Here is a 25,845-nt window from a genome sequence, read left to right as displayed (position 1 = left end):
CTTTTTGGACAACTTGGTCCCACCACCAACTTTCTTTACTATTTGAGAATCTTCCTCTTAATTCACATAATATCTCTTTTGTTATCCTTTTAATAGAGCTAGCTGCCCTACTCCTAAGAGTGTTGGTATCTACACCATCCTCTGTTGTTCAATCACTATCTTTGGTAATTTTATCTTTAAATTTTATTATATTTTCTCTAATTAGGTTCCCGTTCCACCATCTAGTTCTTTTACATTGATTTATTTTATCCTATCTCTTCCATATTTTAATACGTATATCTAACACTAAAACTCTATGTTGTTTTGTTAAGCTTTCATTGAGGATAATTTTACAATCCTTACATGATAATGATCTACCCTCCTAGTTAAGAAAAAATATATTTGACTTTTATTTTGATCACTTTTGAAGGTTATTAAGTGTTCTTCTCTCTTATTAAAGCAAGTATTCATTGTAATAAAGTCATATGACATGGTGAAGTGTAAGATCGTATCCCCAAACTCATTTTTATCTCCATATCTATATCCTCCATATCTATATCCTCCATGCATCCTCTCATAACTTTTATTATCCCTTTTAATGTGTTCGTTCAAATATGCTCCTATGAATATTTTCTCTGTCTAATATTATTCATATCTTTCCAAAATTGTCTCTTAAGGTATTCTGCTAAGCCTACTTGAGGAGCATGAACACTAATGACATTTATCATCTCTTGTCCTAAGATCGTCTTTATTTTTATAATTTTATTGCCTACTCTTTTGACATCTATAATACTATCTTTTAAGTCTTACTCTACAATAATTCCTACCCCGTTCTTATGGTTTTTTTTTTTTTAGTATATCAAAGTTTGAATCCTGATTTTTCAATTTCTCTAGCTTTCTCCTTTACCCACTTAGTTTCTTGAAGATAGATTAATTTAATTTTTCTTCTAATCATTGTGTACACAATCTCCATGCTTTTAGTTGTAAGTGTCCCTATATTCCAAGTTGCTAATCTAATCCTAGTTTCCTAAACTAACTTCTTTACCTGCTCGTGTCCAGAATGATGCGAGAGCTCTCACCTATTTGACACTGTACCCAGGTGCCAACACAGTGTGTTGCTTTACGGTGACGATGTAGCCCACCCTCGTCCACTTTTCGCTACACCTGGGTGGTATAAGTGCAACGTGTCGCTTGTGTGAGTTGAGGTGTAATCCCAAAGGGGGGGTGAATTGGATATTTAAAAATTTATGCAAGTACTTAAATGATGTTTGCTACGATTTTAAGCAAGTGATCTAACTACACAAATGCAATCAATATTCACAACAAATATGAAAAAATATAAATGTGCTCAAATTAAAACATTAGGGAAGAGAGAATGAAACCCGTGTTTTTACAAGGTTCGGCAATCCTTGCCTACGTCCTTGCCTTAAGTAACCCACTTGAGGATTCCACTATGTACTCCTTCAATAGGCGGAGAAACCTCTCTCTTTCAGTAGGCGGAGATGCTTTTACAATCCCTCCTTCACAAGGCGGAGTTGCCTCTCTCCTTCACTAGGCGGAGATGCCTCTCTCCTTTACTTAGGCGGAGTTGCCTCTCTCCTTCAATAGGCGGAGATGCCTCTCTCCTTCACTAGGCAGTCGCCTCTCTCCTTCAATAGGCGGAGGTGCCCTTACAAAGTGAAATCAATAGAAATAGATATACGAAGAATGCTCCAAACTTGAGTTAATAAGTACAATAAAAATACCACACTAATACACTCTCAATATGATTATGAATGAAGCTTAAGGAGTAACTAGAAGGTGAGCACTTGAAAGATAAACAAAGAATTTGCAAAGTGCTTGAAAAGATTTTTGAACAAAGATCAAAAGCTTGGATTGATGTATGAGTGATACCAATAATAATAACAATCAAAACCAATCCTTTTCCATCATTAAAAAACAAGTTTAGAAACTTGTATTTATAGGAAAGATAATGAACTAGTCGTTTTATGACCGTTGGGCTTTAAAAGATAATTTATTACATTCAAAATTAGCTGTTTTCTAGCCATTGCGGTCTTAATTCCGCTGACTCGGTCGCCCAAATTGGGATTCGGTCGCCCGAATTCCCTGGAACTGGAATTTGTGTAAGTTAGTAGCAACTCGGTCGCCTGATCTCTAAGGTTCGGTCGCCCAAACGACCTGGAAGATGAATTGTGCACGTCTAGTGGCAATACGACTTTCCTGAAACATCCTTCAGTATTTGAAGCATAAATTTTGCTAGAGGACTCCAAAAAGGGCGATCTAGGTGTCTATAGAAAGTTAAGAAAAAATCCCATAACCTTCGTGTTGAAGATTTTTGAAGATGGGGAGATGTCGATAGAGAAAATCACACATCAAGGCAGCAGCAGAAAAAGGAGGGGATTTGGAGAATCTTGTTTTGGGGAGATAAGAAGGGATCGACTGAGTACCCTGCTTCAGTCGCTTGAACTTCCTAAAGCCTCAAGAACCTTGGTTTTTCATTCCAAAAATGATTTTGACACTTTAAAATAATTTTTGCACATTTATAAAATAATTTTCAATGAAATATAGAGTGCCTAGGGTCCAACTAAGGTCACTTATGAGTTTCTTCACATAATCAAAAGTAGTGTACTCACATAGGTTCTATTTGCGATGTACATGAAATAAATTCTTTTAATTTTTCAAGCTTGGACTTCATGAGCTCCATAATCATAGCCATAGTCTTCAAGCTTAGTCTTCATAAGCTCCATGTTCATAGCCAATTAACATCGTTTTATATGCTTCATGGCTTTCCAATTTGCATCTTGTTATTGTGCTTAATACCTTAATTCCTGTGAACACACTTAGTAGCACAATTAGATGCCTTGGTTTGTCATTATCAAAACGGGATGAAACCTAGATAGGCCAACAATCTCTCCCTTTTTGACGATGACAAACAAGGAGCAAAATAAGGTTGCCTTTACAAGGCTCCTCTTCACAATATGCATAAAATAAAAATAAGCAATGTAAAGCATGTTTGACATATTGAGATTAAGACTTAGAATTTTTCAAGTTACAGTCGTTTAAGCTCAATTTTAGCCATATTAGTTTCAAAAGGTATTTGCTCATAATTCTCCCAATTTTAACCATATAACCTTTTTGCTCATAATTCTCCCCCTTTTGACATCAGCAAAAGGTGTCATCTAAACATAATATCTTAAAAAATTATAGTATGACTTTAAAAGAATTTTCAATTATTTCTTGTACGCTTAGACTTTTGAATTTCATGACATAAATTAAATATTCATTATATTTCTAATACCAAATGTCAAGAATGCTTTTAATTCTCTATCTTGCGGCTAAAATTCTCCTCCTTTTGATATTATCAATAGATAAGACTTTGTTTTAAGCTCTCCCTCTAAATTCATTCATTTTGCATTTGATGTTCTTCATTCATTTTGCATTTTTCACTAACTCTCTCCTTTGCTCTATTTTCTCAAATTGAGCATCATCTCATTTAAAATTTGAATGTTCGGGTGAGTAGAGAAGGGCTAAAAGATTTTTTTTTCAGCACAGGGGTAAGGGTTTTTAAAACCTGAGTAGCATCCATTTGATAAAACTTGAAACCCTTATGGGATGCAAAGGCAATATAATATGCAAATGGCTTTTCAATTTAGCTATTGGTGCTTAGATTTCTTTGAAATTGATACCTTCTTCTTGGTTGAAACCTAGTGCAACCAACCTAGCTTAGTTGCAGATAACAATGCCATGTTTTTTTTCTTGTTTCCATTTAGTTCCTATAATCATGTGATCAATAGGCCTAGGAACTAACGTCCAAAATTGTCTTAACCCATTTCGTCTTTAATTGCACCAAAAACATTTGCTGGGTTCTATGGGTGTAGAATAATTACCTATGTTTTAAAGTGAAGAGTGAGGAGTTACCCTATATAAAGATTTACCAAGTATTTGATAAAGGGTTGAGAGTTGATTAGGGAGTATGGACTTTTTCAAAAATAAGCATAATATTTTCATGCTTGTGGATTAAGCATGATAAGTATGTCCTAACTATTTTGGCAATGAGCATTTAGGATTATATGAAGCTTTCTTGAACAATGCTCTTGGTGATTCCTGATTTACCACTTGTGGAAAGGTACCCTACAAATATGTTCACAACGTTGAGCAAGGATACGAAACTATGAATGGATGATTCTTTACCGAATTTGATCGTGGTTTGGTAAAGTTTTCCTATGGAAGAGAATGCTTTGGCATTAACAATAACTAAGGAATTTTTCACAGATTAAGCACAGAGGGAATATTTTATTTTGACTCATAAAAAACTTGAATCCCTTTTTACTTATGTATGAATAAATTTACTTAATTCTTATTAACTAATCCTAAGTTTTAAGGAAGCAATATTTTGAAAATTATGCAATTCATTTTGGTACCCATTCTTCGGTTCCAAGGGATTTGTTTTCTTAACTACTCATGCTAGCTGCCTATCTTTGCCTCTAGCACCTCTAAAGGGGCAAGTGTAACGGTTGTGACATTTCCTTTCACAGTACAAGCAAGTTTTGTTTTTATTCATCCTATTTCTATTTGATGAGACATTAAAATTATTATAACCATGGGATTTATAAGATGAACCCAAACCCAAACCCCTTTTGAAAAAGCTATTTCTTTAACTCCTAAGGATTTATTTGAGTTATCTTTTTTCACTTGTAACTTTGCAAATTATTCTAGAATAATCTTCCACCTTTCTCTCTAAGCTAGTGATTTCTACATCCTTTTCCTTTTCAATAGGGGCATGAGATTCTTTTAAATCTTTTAATTCTTTTGCCAAACTCTCATTTTCATTTTTCAAAATTATGTTCCTTTTATACATCTAGAACCTTATGAACCTTAAATAACTCCTTTTGTAGTTCCTCATAAGATGACATGCTTTCATCATAAGATTCATCACATGATTCATCACAAGATTTATCATAGAATTCATTACAAGAATCATTACATGAATCATTAAATGAGGTAGAAGGAGAGACGTGTACCCCTTCATCGTCTAATGCTATCAAGCAACAATTTTCCACTTCTTGATCGCTTGAGTCTGAATCATCCCAAGTGGTGGCCTTCTTCTCTTCGTTTCCTTTATAAGTATTTTCTAATTCTTCCCTCATTTCCTTAGCACTTTGACATGCTATGATCCTATTAAATTCATTAGTATCTAAAGCACAGTATAATACATTCATGGTACTAAAATTGATTTGCATATATCAATGTCATTTTCATTCATCTCATTTTCTAGTTTGGGAATTTCATTATTATTAACAATTTTCATTGCCACATAATCCGTTGAACAATTACTCTCCAAGCTCTCCAATCCATTGTTTGGACAAAAATATTCATTCTTTATTTTCAAGAGGCGTAATTTACACGACAAAACATTGGAGGCCTTACACAGGATTGACCCTCACCGAATGGGGATACACCAATGTGTGCCATGTGATCTTTATACAAAAAACGGTTAGGCTTATTATAATCGAGCTTTGATACCAAATGTGAGTTGAGTGTAATCCCAAGAGGGGAGGGGGTGAATTGGATATTTAAAAATTTATGCTAGTACTTAAATGATGTTTGCTACAATTTTAAGCTAGTGATCTAACTACGTAAATGTAATCAATATTCACAACGAATATGAACAAATATAAATGTGGTCAAATTAAAGAGATTAGGGAAGAGAGAATAAAACCTTTGTTTTTACAAGGTTCGACAATCCTTGCCTACGTCCTTGTCTCAAGTAACCCACTTGAAGATTCCACTATGTACTCCTTTAATAGGCGGAGAAACCTCTCTTTCAGTAGGTGGAGATGCCTTTACAGTTCCTCCTTCAATAGGCGGAGTTGCCTCTCTCCTTGACTAGGCGGAGATGCCTCTCTCCTTTACTTAGGTGGAGTTGCCTTTCTCCTTCAATAGGCGGAGATGCCTCTCTCCTTCACTAGGCAGAGTCGCCTCTCTCCTTCAATAGGCGGATATGCCCTTGCAAAGTGAAATCAATAGAAATAGATGTACAAAGAATGCTCTAAACTTGAGCGGATAAGTACAATGAAAATACCACACTAATACACTCTCAATATGATTATGAATGAAGCTTAGGAGTAACTAGAAGGTGAGCACTTGAAAGATACAAAGAATTTGCAAAGTGCTTGAAAAGATTTTTGAACAAAGATCAAAAGCTTGGATTCATGTATGAGTGATACCAATAATAATACAAATCAAATCCAATCCTCTCCCATTATTTAAAACAAGTTTAAAAACTTGTATTTTTAGGCAAGATGATGAACTAGCCGTTTTATGACCGTTGGGCTTTAAAAAGATAATTTATTACATTCAAAACTAGCCGTTGTGGTTTCAATTCCGTTGACTTGGTCGCCCAAATTGGGATTCGGTCGCCCGAATTCCTTGGAAGAATTTGTGCAAGTCAATAGCAACGTGGTCGCCCGATCTCTGAGGTTCGGTCGCCCGAACTACGTGGAACATGAATTGTGCACATCCAATGGCAATACGACCTTCCTAAAACACCCTTCAGTATTTGGAGCATAACTTTTGCTAGAGAATTCCAAAAAGGGCGATCGGGGTATCTATAGAAAGTTAAGAAAAAATCCCACAACTTTCGTATTGAAGATTTTTGAAGATGGGAAGATATCGATAGAGAAAATCGCACATCAAGGCGGCGGCAGAAAAAGGAGGGGATTTGGAGAATCTTGTTTTGGGGAGATAAGAAGGGATCGACTGAGTACCCAGCTTCAGTCGCTTGAACTTCCTAAAGCCTCAAAAACCTTGGTTTTTCATTCCAAAAATGATTTTGACACTTTAAAATAATTTTTGCACATTTATAAAATAATTTTCAAAGAAATATAAAGTGCTTAGGGTCCAACTAAGGTCACTTATGAGTTTCTTCACATAATCAAAAGTGGTGTACTCACATAGGTTCTATTTGCAATATACATGAAATAAATTCTTTTAATTTTTCAAGCTTGGACTTCATGAGCTCCATAATCATAGCCATATTCTTCAAGCTTAGTCTTCATAAGCTCCATGTTCATAGCCAAATAACATCATTTTGTATGCTTCATGGCTTTCCAATTTGCATCTTGTTATTGTGCTTAATACCTTAATTCCTGTGAACACACTTAGTAGCACAATTAGATGCCTTGGTTTGTCATTATCAAAACGGGATGAAACCTAGATAGGCCAACTACTTGTAGGGGATGCCCCAGCAAATAATTGGTAAGGATTTATATCATAGTAACCTAATAAATTTTATGCTGGCTGTTAGCTATCTAATGCAACCCTCCTGCTTTTTTGAGCTTGGGACTGATTGTGTGTTCAAAGATTAGGACATTGAGTGCATCGCAGGCGGATTTTTTTCTTGATCATAATCCTGTCCAATAAAACCCAATTCACATGTCTTTAAGCTTTCTCAAAATCCAACTTTAAGATGGGCCCCCTCCCCATTTCATCCTTAACCACTTAATAAGTCACCAGCAACCACTTAATAAGTCACCAGCACTGTCTCTAAAATTTGGCTGTCTGATGACTTTAGAATAAGCTGTAGACACTTTGTCCCCCACAACTCTCCTAGTCCTTTGATAAAACCTTGCCTGCAAACCATCTTTATGGTACTTAGCCAATCTCCCAGTTTATTTTGTTTCTCTATTTCCCATCCTTAGTGTAGTGGCCAATTGATTGGAAGGCATTCAAAGAATATTCCTTTTGGGGAACACATGATAGGAGTTCAATAATCATCTTGTGATGGGGGTTGTCAAACAACACATGCAAAAGGTAGGGCTTGGCCTTAGACCCCTTCTTACTTTTAACAAGGCACTCTTGGGGAAGCAGCTTTGTAGGTTCATGTCTGAGAAAAATTATTTCTGGTGGGAAGTTATTGCTTCTAAATATGGCCTTACCACGATGGTTGGGCTTCTAGAGAGGTGACTGATGACTGTGGTACTAGTGTTTTGGAAATTCATCAGAAGAGGGTGGGAGAATTTCTTTCCTCACCACTCATTTCAGTGTGGGAAAAGGGTAGGATATGATCTTTTGGCATGATGTTTGGTGTGGGGGCTCCCAACTTATCGCTTCATTGCCTTCTCTTTATAGATTTGCGTGCAGTAAAAGTGCCCTCATTTGCCTACTCAAGGAATGCTCAATCCATGGGACTGTTTGGAACGTTTCCCTGACTAGGAATGTTTTTGATTGGGAGATTCATACTCTTATTGATTGGAAAACAGAAGCTCCATCCAAGGTTGCTTTTCTCACCTGGGAGGCCACTTTGGGAAGATCCTCACCCTTGACAAGCATCAAAGAAAGGGCTTTTTTTTACCTTAATTAGGTGTTTCCTGTGCTTTGAAGAAGCAAAATCTGTGGATTACGTCCTTCTTCACTGCCCCTGGACCAGGAGTCTCTGGAGGTTGGCCATTTCCTTGGTCAATCAGAATTTGGTTATTGCAACTTCGATTGAGAGTGAGATTTGGGATTGGAAAGGATCTGGCCAACAAGCTCAGAAGAAGACTGTTTATTCCCCTTGCTATTTTTTGGGCAGTCTAGAAAGAAAGGAACAAAAGGGTTTTCAATGGGATGGTCTCTTCTTTGCAGGCTGTCAAAAGATAACTGGATTTCTATGATCTCTAGTTGGCATAGCGGGAGGCATGCGAGGGATTTCTCTGTTATTCTTGATTTCATGGATGTATTTCCGCGATTGGCGTATTATTTTAGGTTTTTGTTGTTTTCGTGGTACTTGAATGGCATCTTCTTGGTGCCCAGTTTTTCTCTAATAAAATTTCTTCCTTGATAAAAAAAAAAAAGATTAAATTGTTTTAAGAATCAAGATATCCTCCTTGGAAGGGTCTTTTTGCCTGCTGAATAATTTTTCCAGAGTGAAAATGGCAAAAATTATGTTCTCAACAATGCATCAAGAAGGATTTAATCATATAAAATAGTCATCCATTGCAAATTCTCACATCTGACCTAGGAGTAGTTAAGGAATCAAATCAGTCAACAAATACTGTTGTTATCAATACATGCAATGCATTGTGTTGAATGTTTTGGTTTAGATCATAGCGCATGGTGTTGAATGATTTAGTTTAGATCATAGTTCTTTTATTTATAATTAGAGGAACTTGGATTAATCCGAAGACTTTCTTGCTCTTTAGTATTCCTTTAGAGATGTTGATCCTTTAGTTGAGGTTTTGGTTAATGGATTGGTTAATCCTGACAAAACTTCAAATGCTAATGGTGTTTCTGTTATACTGAAAAATTATATTTGGAGAACTTCAGGAACTGTTTTTCCGGCTGCAATAGTATTTGTACTATATTTCTGCACTTATTCAAAATGGTGGAAATAACCGCGTCCTTAGGTTCAGCAATTGTGTATTTAAGTAAAATAGGTTGTGTAGTGGGTGCTAGGCTATCAGATTCATTCAGCTCATGTTTTTGTAAATTCTTTAATAATATTACTTTGATATCAAAATCTCATTGATGCACAGCTATATCGTCAACATTACTACTAACACTTCTCATTTCATTTTGCAATGCCATAAATGTAGTTGAAATGAGTAAAGTAAGCCCAAGAAGTTCACCAAGCTGGTGTAATTTTCTTTTGTTTCAGTTGATTTCACATGCCATATCCTAAGATAATGAAATATCACAGTCCACAGTTTTTTATTGTTTGATTGGTCTTCATCCATCATTTGAGAATATGCATTTGTGCATAAATCAGGCTTTTTCACCAATATTTTCAATTGTGATTGGCATGTCTTTGCAATTGTTATTGTTTCCTCATGTTAAGACCTAATACCAAATATTTTTTTATAATGGCTTGCCTAAAACTGAGATCTTCAATTACTTTGCAGGTTGCAGATGAACTTGTTGCTGAATTTGCTGATCCTGGTAATAGCGCTACTTCTCCAGATCAGGTTGGCCGCCCTCTAAATATATGTGTGTGTGCTCAGGCATATGTGCTTTGTAAAATTGTAACTCAAATCAATTGAACTATTTCATTCTGTGTTGTTTTTGTACCAGCAACAATATGATGAGAAAAATATACGACGAAGGGTATATGATGCCCTGAATGTTCTCATGGCAATGGATATTATTTCGAAGGACAAAAAAGAAATACAATGGAAGGGTCTGCCTCGTACTAGCCTGAATGATATTGAAGAATTAAAGGTTTGAGTGTGGCTTGGATGCATATATAATTTTCTAGGATAGCTGTTTGAGCTAATCCTGTATCTTAATGTAATTATGACAGAGTGAGCGTATTGAACTGAGAAATAAGATTGAAAAGAAAGCTGCATATTTGCAAGAGCTAGAGGAACAAGTAAGAATTACTACTTATATCGTCTTTGGTTTATGTTGTCACTGTTGTGAAGTTTCTTTATAATGTGTATTTAGAAGGGTAACCTTTTTTATTGGTGAACCATGTTTAGGGACTAATGTGTACGCACTAACTTACTCTCTTTTTGGATGAAGTACATAGGTCTTCAGAACCTGATACAGCGCAATGAGCAAGTATACAGCTCAGGAAATGCGCCCAGCGGAGGCGTGGCTTTACCTTTTATACTGGTTCAGGTATAATATGTTGGTAGTTTATTTACTTTTATTGGCTTGTTTGTGCTAGAAGAGGATTAAGAATGATTGCTATTTATCGTTTTTTCTCTTCTTGCCAGACATTAAGGGCTTGTTTAGTTGTGGAAAATAGTTTTCAATTTCTGTTCCAATTTTCCAAAAACAGTTTCAAAACCAACCTATGCAAAACCAACCTTTATATGTTTAACTCAGAAAGCAATAAAAAGATATTTTCCATGTTTCCTATATAAATGTTGGATAATTGGAAAACAAGGTGGACTTTAATTCTTTAGAAAACTGGGAAAAGAAAATGAAAACTCTTTTCCACAAGTAAACATATCCTAAATTTTCTATCTTATAATGGTCGTATTAAATTTAATTGGTCAGTGTACTCTTCAGAATTTTTTCAGCGTTACTTTGAATTAAATTACATTTGGCTGTTGATATATTGTACGAACACATTGATAACTGTTGCTGTTTTGGATCTCGACCTATTCCTTTTTTTTTTTTTTTTTTTTAATTTTTCTGGATGCTTTTCTTCTTAATGAGGCATTGGAAATTTGAAAAAAACATCTTTTACGGCAGCTGCTTAAAGTTGAAAAGGCTTTTTAATCTTAGTATAGTGTGATTGGCATTTTAAGAGTCGTCCTCTTCATAGAAATATGAGGCATCCAAGTTTGCAGCCTTTATTAATTATATTTGCTTTTAAAGACTGTTTGAGCCATATATGCACTTACAAGAATAATCTACGTAAAATTGTTCGTAACTGTGTTTACAGTACATCAGTGTTTATTAGTACCTTAAGTGCGAGAGTTGAATTGTATAAGCACAAGTTTACCTAAAAAAATTGGATTGCTTTTTTGGAAATAATATAATTATTGCAGTATGCCCAGCCAAGATGCTGTAGATGGTGAAAAGCTAGGAAACACCGATGCTCCTAAGAGGCCAAATTGTCAGTATTCGACACCTATCAGACACTGACATGCTCCTGACACAGCCCGATACATGTCTGACATACGTTAAAAAATAATTTCAATGTTTTTATTGTTGGACATGTTTTGGACACTTGGACATGTTATGACACGGCATCAAGTTACTGACACATTCGGAACACTTCTGTAGTGAAAACAGTGTGTTTTGTTTCCTTGGGTCCCCTTTATACAAAACTAAAAAATGGATAAAAAGAAAAGGAGAGGCAAATGCCAAGACTTGAGATTCCTCCCAGATTTGGAGCCCTAGCATGAGCACAACCAGTGGATCCTCATTCTTGCCCGCTGGATGTCCTATTGCTTCGTTCTTGCTTGCCTTCTGCAAAAGCCTCAAAGGCCAACGAGTTGTTGAATCGTCTTCTCGTGAAGTTTTCTATCATCAACTTCTAAGCCTGCACTCTTACTGCAGGGATATGTAGTACTTGAAAGTAAGAATTACTTTGCATGGTGGGTGAGTGAGAGAGATCGTTTGGGTTTTGACAGAGAGGATAGGTGGGGACAAGGAAGGTAAGAAATAAAGGTTATGGGTGTTCTGGATATGGGTTTGTGGATTTTCAATGGGGTTTTGTTTGGATGCGAGAGAGAAAGCATGTGGAGTAAAGTAGTGGAGGGAAATGGGAAGATACTGGGTTTTGGCGTGTTTAGGAATGGAGGGGGCAGGGGTGCCACAGTAAAGCAGCAGCAGTAAAACATTTTTCTGATTTTTTTTTTTGTGGTCTATTTGTTCTAAAAAAAATTGATGGATGAACTCATGACAAGTGTGCATTAATCATGCCTATATTTTGTTTTAAATTATATTTGTCATTTTAAAATAAATATGTGGTTATTTATATATTTATTAATTAATTAATGCATCCGGCTGTGTTGTATCCATATTTTCTCAAAATTGCTATATTTTCTATGTTTGCATCATGTTGTATCTGTGTCCTGTGTCTGGACTGGTGCTTCCTAGTTCAAAAAGTTCTTAGTTTGACTTGCAATTTTAAACTGTGTCATGCTTAATTATTATTTTTTGCCTTGAGAGGGGCGTTTGGTTTGCGACATCTTTCAAGATTCCTAGGAATGTGATGACCATGGCATCTCATTCCCACGTTTGTTTGAGCATGGGAATATGATGTGGTGGAAATGTTCACTTTACTGGGAGTGAAAGGAAACCATGAAATATGGACATCCTATTCCAACCTTCCCCATGGGTAAGTTTCACAGAAGTCCCACTCCCATGTAAATCCTACTGTTTGGACCAAATTGCCCTCATTATTTTGTCTTTTGGGCAAAATTTAATACAATAGTTAATATTTAGACACTATATTGCCTTCAATTATTTCAATTAATCGATTATTAAATGTTAAATGTTTTAAATTTATAATTGTTGAAAATCTTAGGATTTAGTTTTGACTAAGCACGTGTTTTTAGTAGGCTTTTATGTTGAAAACTATAGTTATTTTTATATATTAGTTACACATATCAAGGGCATAATGGTCACCTTATTAAAATACATGTTAGGATTCACACGTTGAACCAAACATTGATATGGGAACCCTGTGTACATTCTTGGAATCTTACAATATGAAGCAAACAAAAATATTTCCATGAAGCAGGCATCCCATTCTCAGTAATGAGATTCCCAGGAGCATCTTTGCGTGGGAATATTTTTGATGCCTCGAACCAAATGCCTCCTTAGTGTTTATTGTTATAGATTGGAGAAAATGTTAATATTTTTTTGCTTGAGAGTTTCTCAGGTTTATGATCGTTGAATAATGTTTGGGATGTTTTCTTATACTGCCTAGAGAACTGAGTCGACTGCACTCCTTTTTCCTTTTCATGTCTCTGAAAATTTTGTTTTTATGCCAGGTAAATAGAATGACAATAAGTTGACAAATTATTGTCAGTACTTTATTATTAAAAAAAATATTTATGCCTGGTAAGTAGAATGAAAATAAATATGCTTGAAAAGTATACAGTCTTTGCTATAGTGCACAGATCAACTGGTTGGGGGTATAGGAAAGTAGTTTGGAGCTGCAATATATGTGTTGTTATTGTATTGCAGCACATGTGTATATTTAGAATGCGAAGGTTTGTTTGGTGAGCTGCAAGAATAGGCTGATAGGAGCTTCTAAATCTTCGCTTGTTAAATTTGTTTGATCTTGATTTCTAGGAGTCTAGGAAAGATTCAAGGATAGTGGGGTTATTCCTGGAGACTGATATGGATGAATGGAACGTAAAAGGGATTGAGAACATTATTTAGACGGAAGAATTGTTTTATGTGAAGGTGAAGAAGAGTGGAAAGGAATTTATATAGTACGTAATGCAGAATGAGAAGTGAAGACTTAAATTCTAAATCAAAATGTTGGAACATTTTGGAAATAATTGTAATTTATTTTTCATACATTTTAGTCAATTTTGTTAGGTCCTAAATTGGGAGTTTGAGATGTTATCTGGTAGAAAAGTAGTTTCCTAGTATCACTAGGTTTCTGAATTTTTCTTTGCTTCTCTTCCAAATATTTTAAGATTATTTTGGGTACACTAAGAGCATTATGGAGGTGCTAATGACAATAGTACTACTAAGAGCACTATGGAGGTGCTAAACAAGAACCAGAGAGAAAATTACAAAAAGAGAGATGTTGTCTGGAAATGTCAGCCCACTATTAACAAAGTGCTGCCTACTAAATAAAAAAAAGTTAATAAGGGTGTGTTTGGTATTGTTGTTGTTTATGGTTTTCCGATTGTGTTTTTAGATGCAAAAAACGAAGGAAGAAAACATATTGGGTTGTGTTTTCTTTGGAAGTCACCAAGGAAACCGTTTCCTTTGTTTCTGTAAAACTGAAAAACCAAAAAAAGTGGTTTTTAGGCTGTTGCACAACAGAGGGGAGACGGTCACTTTTAAAATCATGCATAGGTTTTTTGGGTTTGATTCCCACCCAATGCCTTTTGTGGCTTTTTTTTTTCCCCCTTTTTTCTGTGCTTTATTTCTGCTATCTATGGCTTCAGAGCTTCGTTCGTACAGCAAAGCTCCCCTTTCTATATACAGCGGCCTGAACCCCTATTCACAACTTCTCATCTCCTTGCCCCTTTGCCCACTTGCATCTCTTCTTCTGGAAATCAATCATGAATTTGATGCACCTCCCGGTGCTTTCAATGAAATGTTATCTTCTAGAAGTTAAGGCAGCAATAAGGTGATTCAAAATCATCAATTTCAAGGATGCATATGGGGAATAATCCAAATCAAAGATCTACTGGTAGCTCTGCAATCCGAGGACAAAACATGGTGTCTTGTTCCAGTCTTTAAGACAGATTAAGCAAGACAGGTTCCAGAAAAGGTGGAAAATTTGGGAACATTTTCTAACCTAAAATCTGTTTCAGAAAATTCTTTTAAAACTGTTTTTTTTTTTTTTTGGTAAAGAGTTAATTGGTTTGTTCTAGCCAGCAGCACAGTTTGTCCCAGATCCCATTAAACACCCTTTCATAACAGGTTACGAATAACACCTATTTTAGTCATTTTTGGTAATGATGTTTTGTAACAAGGCATTTTTATAATTTCAAAAGATAGGAAAAGATTAAAAACAAATAGCCAAATCGGTTTTTAATATATGATTTCAAGTTCAGTGACAGAACCAAACAGGTTACAGTTTTCTGTTTGTTGGTTTCTGTTTCTGGTTTTCAGTTTTCATTTCCAAAATTTCTGACAGTGATATCAAATGACCTCTAAAGTTTTGATGCGTTGGTCTTTTACAGTGTTATGAGATGAACAAGTACTATCAAAAGCATTACAATTTCTTTTGTTCTGGATAATCCAATTTTTTTTTTAATGGATTAACTCTATAATTTCTTTCCCTGTCCCTGCTGATGCCCTTCCAGGCCCACAGCTCTGCTGAAACTGAGTGACGCAGCATGCAAATAATAGCTACTTCAGTTTTCCAATTTTTATTATATTTTCGTTTCTTTTATTTAGGGTGTTTTTATTGGGGTCATATCTTCAAAATTTTGAGAAATTAATATTTAGAAAGCAAGATCCTAGGGTATTACCATTTGGGAAACTAGTATTTTGGCTTAATTAGGTTCCTTAACTAGTTTCCTTATCTTCCAAGCATTGCAAGCCTATATATTAGGATTATACCTTTATGATTCTAGGGTATTATCATTTAGGAAGCTAGTATTTTGGTGTTAATTAGGTTTCTTAACCCGTTTTCTTATCTTGCAAGCATTGTTAGCTTGTATATTAGGTTTATTTCTTCAAGATTATAGGTTTTTATCGTACAGAAAACTAGTATTGAGGCTTAAATACGTTTTTTAATTAGTTTCCTTGTCTTCCAAGCTAAGAAACACAGACACTTCTAGTAGCCTGAAGTGTCAGTATTCGACACGTATAGGCTACCGACACCTGCCCAATACTTCCGGACGCGTATCCAGCACATGTTGGAAATTAATTAATTTTTTTTTAATTTTCGGACACGGCTGAGACACTTCTCAACACTTCCTTACATGGCGATAATACTTCTGAGACACTGCTTGCACTGAAATGGTGGGTTTTGTGGTCCCCTTTAATTCAATTAACAAAATTCTCCCCCCTCCCCCCCAACACACACAAAAAAAAAGGGGGGGGGGGGTGTGAAGTATAGAGACTAGGAGTCAAGGTGGTCTTTACATTGACTGTGTTTGGTATATGGGAATGGAATTGAATTTACCACTTGATTTTTCCATGCTGTCCATTCGAAATTTCATTCCATTCCTTTATAACCCCATTCCATTCCACAAACATGATGTGAGTGATTGGACTTTGGAGCCCTAGCACCAGTGCCCTATCCTTCGCACCATTGGACCTCCCAGCCGCCAAAATTCCCCCCTCAAAGCCATCACTGGTTTGCCACTTCTCCTCCCCCCCCCTTTCCAATCCCCAACTTTGACGAGCCATGCCCTTGAGTTGATTTTTTTTCCTTTAGTTGATGACTGCATAACTGTAATTTGTAAGATGTGTAATTTATATAATGGTTCTTATATTTCATTTTAAATCAATGTTACCACAATCTCTGCCATTTTAAATCAATATGTGCATGTCTATATATATATATATATATATATATATATATATATAGTTATATTAATTAAAGTATCCTTGCAGTCGTGTTTCCTCATTTTTTTGAAATTGTTGCAACGCTGTGTCAGTATCATGTTGTATCCGTGCCTCGTGTCAGTAGGTGCTTCCTAGCTTCCAAGCATTGTAATTTGTAAGCCAAAAGAGGCTACTCATGACTTGAGAATTGAAGTCATTGGAAGTTGGTCTGGCATCAAGTGGTATGAGAGCCAGGTTCTGATCCGACACAACTGTCACTGTTATTTGACTGGGTTCGTGATTCAACTCAAATCACCACTGCGGTCAGTGTTTGATGGGGTTGTCTCACTTAAAGTTGTAGCGTTGCCATTTCAACTTAAATTTCCTTGTGCCACCATCGCTGCTGCCACCATCTCTCTGTTGATCCATGTTTTACAGAATAATTTTTTTTTGTTTTTTGTTTTGTTTTGTTTTTTTGTTTTTTTAAATTGCCGCCTCAATCAACAATTTGCTACAGCATTGTTATCAAAACATTGTGCTTCCTGAATTCCCAAGTGCTTAGCGTTGTTGTCTCCAGAGTCCCTTTGGAGACCACAGAACTGTAGTCAAAGACCCGACCCCCTCTACCAGAACTAATCCATGATTGGAGCTAGCATCAGCTTCAAATCTTCCCACTGACGGTTGCTGATTCTTTGCTGGGATCTGCCTTTTGCAATAGCCTACAGAACCATTGCTGAATGGAAGTTCATCATCATCTGAGAGGTTGAGTTCTTCTCATAACTTTGTTGTTGTTTTTTCCCTTACTGCCAGCACTGTTATAGTTCATTGTTCATCTAGGCCATTGCTGTTTGAAGCTCCTATGGCCACCAGTGAATATATCTGTTGTGGTCAGAGCCTTCATGCTGTTGATGCAGGCCAATTTGAGGAACTGCCTTCCAATGAAGAAGTCTAAAAGATCTGAACCATCTGTCTGGTCAGCCAAAACAGGTTCAGTCAGACTAGGCCAGAGCGCATCGTCCTGATCCGAACCAGCTAGACAGCAGGACTTTTTTTTTAAAAAGAAAGAAAGGGCATAATAGAGAGGAAAAAAAAAAAGAAAAGCTGGGCTTTAATTTGGCCTGGGAAATGTACTATTGTAGGATGAACAAGCTTGATTCTATGCTTCACTCTTTTATATCATTGACCCTGGTTATTTTGAATTAAAAGAAGGGCCTTCCTTTTTTCCCATTCAATAAAAGAGTCCAGAAATAAGAGGTAGTTGAGGATGCTACTATTGAGATTGAAAGACTAACCTGATCCTTAACAGCCCGTTGATTTCATCATCGCAGATAAAGTTGTCAGCTGTACTTATGCGTTCACTCATACAATCCTATTTCGATTTGCAACCAGCATATTACTTTGGTCTTCAACCTGGTCATAATTTGGGTTCTTCATCATTTTGAGTTCTAAAATTCAGTGTCAGATTCTTTCTGATTGGGGGGAGAATGATGCAGCATGTGTACAAGAATGACTTTAGTTTCCTATTTACTTTCGTTTTCTTTTATTTAGGGTATTTTTCAGGGTCCTTCAAGATTCTAGGATATTATTATTTAGGAAGCAAGATTCTAGGGCATTATTGTCTAGGAAATTAGGTTTCTTAATTACTTACTTTCCAAACATAGTAAGCCTATGCCCTAGAGATTGGAATTGAGAATTAAAGTTGTTGGACATTAGTCTTGCATTACTGAGCCTGCTGCCACCCAACGAATTTCCCATACCCAAGGCCTCCCACAGTTTTATAATCCAACTACAATCCCCTTGAAAGGGTGATGCACTTTGGCATCTTCACTCCTGCACACATCTATTTGCCAGCACCATACCCATTTTCTGCAAAATCTCCAGTGCCTGGATACCATAACATGTAGGTTTCCCAGGAAAAAATGCCACTTTTGTGGAAGCTTTTGTCCTCCAAATGGATCTCCAGCACAACAAGCTTCAAATATCTTCTCAGTTCCTCCCTGTGTTGCAGGATTTCACTTGAACAACAACCACTTCTTGAAATTTTCTGTCCACCACCTTCCCTTCGCCCATTAACAGATGCCATATGCAAACATTAATAGTGACAGAACATTTCCAACTCCCAGTCCTGTGCTCATCTCAAAATGAGGAGCATCCCACCTCTTCCTTCCTTTAGAGGTATGGAAACAAGTGCTCACCAAGGCATTTTCGTCAGTAGCCAATGAGTGTAAGGTTGAAACTGCATTTTTTTTTTGAAGGAGAATCCCCACGCCAATATCATGCCAAAAAATGAAGAGACTCCCCATTTCCTACTTCAAATGAAACATGACCAGAGAAGCATCCACGGCCTTTTATAACATTTTTCACAAACCCACTCCATGTGGCTATTGCGCTGCTTAGTCATCCACCCATTAATACTCTCAATACCATACCTGGCCCTTACCGCTCCCCTCGATAACTCTTATTTCTTTGTCATAGATCTCCATAACCATTTTCCAAACAAACCCCTGTCAAAGTTGGGAAGGTTTTGACTCCCAGTCGTCCTTTACATACTGGTTGTTTCAGAATGTCCCATCTTAGTAAACGCTATTAAACTCTTCCCCATTGCTTCCCAACAAAAATCCCATCTGAATCTCTTCCAACTTATGGCTAGCGAGCTTGGATGCAAAAAAGAGATATGTGGTGCACTGGTAAGTTGGACAAAGTATGTAGTATAATGGTAACTGTCCCCCCTTTTGAAAGATAACTTCTCTCACCCCCACTATTTTACTTTTCAAATCTTTCCATCCCTGAGTCCCAAATTCCCTGCCCTTAAACTTACCCCTAATTGTAAAACCTCAAAATGCTCAATAACATCTCCTCTTCCACTTCATCCCTAAGAGGGATTAATTTTCTCTTCACCAGAATGTGCTTCAAAACACAGCTAAATTCACGTAGTGTAAAGAACTTCCCTAAGATCTGCACCAAAGAGAATGATGGTGTCCTCTGCAACTAGTAGATCAGAAATAACCCTCATCTCGATTTCTCCATTTCTCAACCTGTACTGAGACCACTTTCCACTGCACCAAAATGCATTTGGCTTAAAATCTCCACGGGAGAGAGGATCCTCGTCTTAGGTTCCTACATGAGTGAAAGAACCCCTCAAGAGTACTGTTGATGCAAACAGAAAAAACATTGGGGTAGCGATTCTGATTGGAAAAAAAAAAAAAATTGTGGTAGAGATACATTTTCTGATCCAACTGTTCTGCAGCTATCCTAATCCCATTTTCTCCATGACATGAGCAAGAAAATATCACCACAAGCAATCCTAAGCTTTCCCCACAACAAGCTTGCAAATAAACCCAGTGTGCTCTCCCCTTCCAGTTTACTGTCCACATCAGCAATTAAGGCCCCAAGGTTTGTCTTCCCTCTACAAAAGCAATTTGGAAGGTTCCCACCACATCCCTATGACCACCTTCTTTTGGTGCCATTATGTTTCCTAAGTTGGTAAGCCTAGTTGTATTAGGACTGAAGCATATATAACTGGATGTGCTGCATTATTTATGATGAGTAGAATTTTGGAGGATTTTGTCTCTTGGTTACAACCCCCACCCCATCTTCAGTGTGCACTGTAAAATTGGTATCAAGACACAAGCCTAATCTATTCATGGCCATCCATTGCCTCTCTCATCTCCCCGACCCCCCACCCTCAACCCCACCCCACCTGTCTATAAAAGTAACCTCCTTCATCTACACTGTTTGTCCTGGCAAAAGAATACCACCAGGCAACTTTGACTCGGATCAGATTGCTGGTGGGCACAGCCTTGTCCCCTGCAGCTGTCGGCAGCTAACTGGTACTGCATGCGAGCACTTGTGCACCCAGAATCTCTTCCTCCCACTGCCATCTCAAGTTTCCTCATACTGTTATCTTCTTGGAGCATTGCCACCACAACTGCAGATATTGTCAAAATCCCCATATATAAAAAGCCACTGCCAATAAAGCTTCCAACACCACATGCACCACCAATTGTTACTCACTTGCAGAGCTGTGAGCCGGTGCTCCAGTGCTGGGCACAGCATAACCCTGAATTAAGATTTGGCTTGCACTCTATTCCAAAGATCCAACATGTAAGGTGATCCTAACTTGGGTCCAATCCGTGATCTGAAGTTGATTTTGACCTCAACCGACCGGGATCCAGATTTCCTATTTTTCCCACATTCCTTTTTTTTTTCAAATTATTTTTTCCTGTTATTTGTAAAACAAACAGAAACCGCAAATAAACATACAAAAAAAAAATGGAGGCATAAAAAAAAACCACAAAAAACGAAGAAGGAATAGAAAAGAGGGGCAGCAATCCAAAAAAACATAAGAATCTTTTCTTTTTAATTTTTTTTTCTTTTGTTTTTGAATATGGTTTTCATTGCAAAATTAAGTCTCATCTCGAAGGTTTTGCATCAATCACTGAGGATGTTGTGACACTAACTAGTTTTTCGGTGCAATGAATCATTGAGGGTTTCAAGAATTTGAGTTGGGAATCCTTGATATCCATGTTTGATGACTAGTGAATGTGTCACGTGCGTTGCACGCGATTGCATGTGAATAATATTGTGTAAAGTATTTTTGTAATTTTTTAATATATATTTTTTAAAAAATGAACAATAGATTCTCATAATTTAGTTTATAAATATTAAAGTATGATCATTTGAAGTTATTTATAGAAATTTATATTTTATTTAAAATTGCAAAATATGAACATCGACATGAAAAATCATTATGACACCATGTAGTCATAGGACTAATTTTTTTTTTTTTTTAATATTTAAAATATAAGATGTGATATGATAGGAATGCTCTAATTAAAATTACATGAAATATTAAATTGAATATTTACATATCGTTATAGATAAGAAATATAATAAAATAATATTATAATGATTTATTATTTTATAAAAAATCTTAATATATGACCTTTCTTCCAATAAAAATATTAATAAATTTTTTGAAAATTTTAAATTGTGATTTGCTGTCTAAAATATTTTTAATTACTTTTTTTTGTTCTCTTAATGATCTATTAATGAGTATTTGCTTTTCTGAACTTTAAGTAAATTATTTAGGAGTACTTCTAGTTCTATAATTTTATTTCTGAAATTTAATTTTTTCAGAAGTTATATTATTACCTATCTAATTATACTAAATATTTTAAAATAAGTTTGGATGACATTAGAAGAATTTACCTATTTTATTTAGAGATATATATTTTTTCTAATATTTTTAATACCATTATATTTATTTTATTTTTAATTAAATGTATATTAACTTATGCTATTTTAAATAATTTTCTTTTCTAGAAATGCTTTATCTTATTTTTAAAAGATAGTATTTATTTGCCTACAAAATTATGTACAATATTTGTAGTTACACACACACACACACACACACACTACTAGTCTAGTTTGTTTTTAGCCAAATGAAGTTTCTTTTTTTGTTTAAACATTTAACTTATCCAGAATATATATTATTAAATATAATTTAATCTAATTTTTGTTAAATTTACTTTTTGGAATATTACATTAAAATAAGGATTATTTTTTAATCAACTGAAAGTTTTTATTTTATTTTTAAGTAAGAATTTTTAGACATTCTAAAAGTAATTTTTGTGCATAAAAGGATAAGAATATTTTTGTGCACAAAATGGTAAGGATATTTTTGTGTACAAAATGATTTACACAATTTTCACTTATATATAGTATAAAAATTTATTTCTTTTAGAAATGTTAGAGTCTTTCTTTTAAAAAATTAGGATATATATGGTAGAAAAATTAACTTTTAGGATTTTTTTGGTCTTACTTTCAAGATAGAAGGATAATTTGTCCACAAAATGAGTTTCACTAGTTGTATTTTAATATAGAGTATAGATTTTCAGTGGGACTAGAAGGCTTTATTAATATGATTTATTTTTTCTTTCTTTTTATGAAAAGATTTCTTCATTGTATACTTCTTTTCTCCTATTAATACACTTCTTTCTCCATTTAAAAAAGTGAACCCATGACTGCAATTTTGGAGAGAGGATGTGTGTTGCTAACTTGCTACTTTAGGCGACGGCCTATGGACAAAAGTACAGTTATGGAGTTTGATTCTTCTAGTGTTCATGTATGAGTGCCTCCCATTCTGCAACATACTTTGTGCAATCTCTTTCAACAGACATAGTATGAATGCCCCCAATTCAGCATCAGCAAACTTCTTCTAGTAATCATGTGTGAATGCCCTCCTAGATTCTACAGCATGGTGACAATATCCAATTTTCAATGGAATGAGGACATGGTAGTCTTTGTGCATTGGGCTATCTGAACTCATGATTTCTTTTGCCTTAGCTGGCATTTGACTTTATACTGATGCAGATGCAGTCCAAGGGGTTTTATTAGATGGAATTTGAATTGTTTGCTGGCATCTTGATGAAGAATGTAACATAGAATGAGCGGACTTTATAAAGACTAGTTGAAGTCAGCTCCAAGCAAGTTATTTGGTTTTCAGCATGGAGGCAAACCACCACCTAGTGTGCCTCATTCATAGTAGACAAGTAGCACAATTCAGAGCTAGGTGTTTTAGTTACCAAGGGTATGGTCATTGATGTTTTCAATGCCTACTGAATTTGTAGTCCTTCTGCCGAAGGGTACGGCAAATATTGTGATCCCCTTAATGAAGAAAAAAGATTATGCTCAATGAGCCAAAGAGTACAATAAGTGGGAAACAAGATGTTCTTCAAAGATCAAAAGGAAACAACCAGAACAAAATTAGAAAAACATTGCCTGCCAATCCCTGACAAGATTGGGCAGCAGAAAACCCCTAAAAAACCGAAAGGAGAGGGCCTAGAGAGAGGCCAATTGCACTCCTCTATCCCTCAGCAGACTCGGAGAGGTTGAGCAGTCATTGAAGTTTCTTACATTACCTTTTGATCAATAAGGTCCATGAAATAGCAAAGACCAGGCTATAATTCTGATGCGGGACAGCATGAAGGATCTGCAGCCATGAGATTATGTGGAAGAGAGAGAGGGGAGGAGAGGAGAAGAAGAAAGTGCGAAGAAAGGACAAAAGGCGGGGGAGATCACATGTTCACTTTCAATTCAAATTCATCAACGACCTTCTGCATGGCTTTCACACACTATTTGTATGAAATCCTCTAACCCATGAAGTTACACATATACCCATGAAACTACATGAAATTACAAACACACCCCTACAATACACAAATATTTTAAACAAGCCCCCAAATACACAACCCTATACTAATTATACCAAACACAATTAAGTATTAGCTAAACCTAACAATCACTTGACCCAACTCTGAATTATTCTCCAACGAGGATCATTCCATGGTCGTGCTTCTTGTCTTACATCAATCTCTCTTATTTTTCTCAAGCCTTGATATTCACATGTAAAAACTTGTCCACCACCAAAGGGGGTGCCAAAGGTGGTGCCAAAGCTTCACTAGAACAAGAAAAGAAGTCACTATAGAGATGGGTTGTAACCCTCTAGTGTAGGAAGATGTGAGCATTCATATTGGACTTGTGGCACATCACGCACATGTTAGGATTGAGATTTGAGAGCTTCGTAGGGCCTTCCAATCTGAAGTAAATCATGCTTGTTAATCTTGTTCAAAGTTGCAGTTCAGATACAAGTTCAAATCTTGAAGGCAATCATAGCCTTTTAAAAAGAGGTGGTCCGATGGGGAAAAAAAAACTAGGTGTAACAAATTTAAGGAGGTGAAGAACGAAAGATTTGGTGGAAGAATGGCTTGAAGAATCCCCCTTCCACATCCTCTCATCTCTTTTATTGGACAATACAAAATGATTCAAATGTAAAATGGTAAGCTCGTCAACTTCTCTTTTGTTGAGATTTATGAAAAGTGGAAATCTTGAGATAGACAACTTCCCTCAAAAGGAAAAATGGTGTTGAGAGGTGCATTGTGGAGGAAAGAAAGTTTAAACAAGTGAGGCGCAATGTCCTCACCCACCTAAACATCCTCTCAAAATTGAACCCTGTTGCTATCACCTACTTTGAAATAGGTGAGAGGGAAGAAAAGACTAGCAACGTGAGGCATGAACTTTTAGCCTCTAGGAGCTAGCATGAGAAACAAAGCCATTTCCTCTAGAATCCCACCCATTCTGAAGAACCCTATACTTTATTTTTACCATCTTGTGACATGAGGAATCTACCTTTAAGGAGAGCTTGCACAACCAAAGTTGTTTCTGGAAACCACATTCCCAAGCCCCAACACCTCTCCCTGGTAACAAGGTGATCTCTCTTATTCTTTGTTGAACTTAGCCAAAGAAACTCTCACATCATCCTGTCAAGAATCCTAGAAATATACTTGGGCACTCTAAAATAGATAGAAAGTAAATAGGCAGCACTAATGAGGGTGGTTGATGCCCAAGATAGGATTGTGGCCATTCCACAATTGCACGAGCCACCATGGCTTTAAACCCCTTTAGATCCCTACCTCTCACATTAAACCACCCCCCACCCCCACAAAACTCTTGGATAAGTTGATCTTTAACTCTGGAATCTTTCCAAAGATTTTTTAAAAAAATAATTGCCTTTCAAAATTTTCTCCACATTGTCCTCAAGAAACAGCATAGTACCATTAGCAAACCGGAGATGGGACGCCTGTACCTCCTCCTTCCTCTAAGCATGTGAGAGGCTGACAATAACAAATTTTATTATTATTATTTTTTTATTTTTTATTTTTTTCTGAAACTGCTGGATGGATAGGCTGGAGGAGTTTGACTTGCTAGATGGGGAGGCCAGGGCGAAAAGGCCTCGGCTGTGTAATGATCTGGAGGTGTTAGTATGTATGTGAGAATTTAGGGTGAAGCGGGTCACTGAAGGGGCTGCATTTCAGTAATCTTTCATAGAATGGCTAATGAGAGGAGGAAGAATCTCATTAAGAACCTGGAGTTAGATTCGGGATCAAGGTTAGGGGCCACACTCTGATTCATGGCGGAGGTTACAAACTTTTACACACACCTATTTGCTGGGGATTGCCTGAGTAGGCTGAGGTAGGAGGGTTTGGATTGGAGTCCCATTGAGGTGACCTAAGCTTAGTGACTTGAGAGGCCTTTTGAAATTGAAGATTCAACAAAGTGTGTTTGAAATGTCTCGAGAGAAGGCCCCCAGCCCTAACAATTCACTATGGCATTTTTCAGGCGAATAGGGAGATTTTGCAAGAGGATGTTATGAATTTTTTTGAGGAATTTTTT

The 25,845-nt window shown here is 36.3% G+C and overlaps 1 protein-coding gene across 2 annotated transcripts in view; it reads left to right on the top strand.

The window, feature by feature from the left end:
- Positions 1 to 25,845, top strand: part of LOC131168561 (transcription factor-like protein DPB) — a 49,423-nt gene that overhangs the window by 7,362 nt on the left and 16,216 nt on the right. For both annotated transcript variants that reach the window (XM_058128082.1, XM_058128083.1), the window contains exons 5-8: positions 9,861 to 9,923; positions 10,030 to 10,176; positions 10,259 to 10,327; positions 10,480 to 10,578. In XM_058128082.1, coding sequence (XP_057984065.1) covers positions 9,861 to 9,923; positions 10,030 to 10,176; positions 10,259 to 10,327; positions 10,480 to 10,578 — 378 coding nt within the window. The remainder of the gene's footprint in view (positions 1 to 9,860; positions 9,924 to 10,029; positions 10,177 to 10,258; positions 10,328 to 10,479; positions 10,579 to 25,845) is intronic.

The sequence above is a fragment of the Malania oleifera genome, chromosome 11 (assembly GCF_029873635.1).
Source record: "Malania oleifera isolate guangnan ecotype guangnan chromosome 11, ASM2987363v1, whole genome shotgun sequence".
NCBI lineage: Eukaryota > Viridiplantae > Streptophyta > Magnoliopsida > Santalales > Ximeniaceae > Malania > Malania oleifera.
The sequence above is the reverse complement of the archived record's forward strand: the minus strand, read 5'-3'. Positions and strand labels throughout refer to the sequence as shown.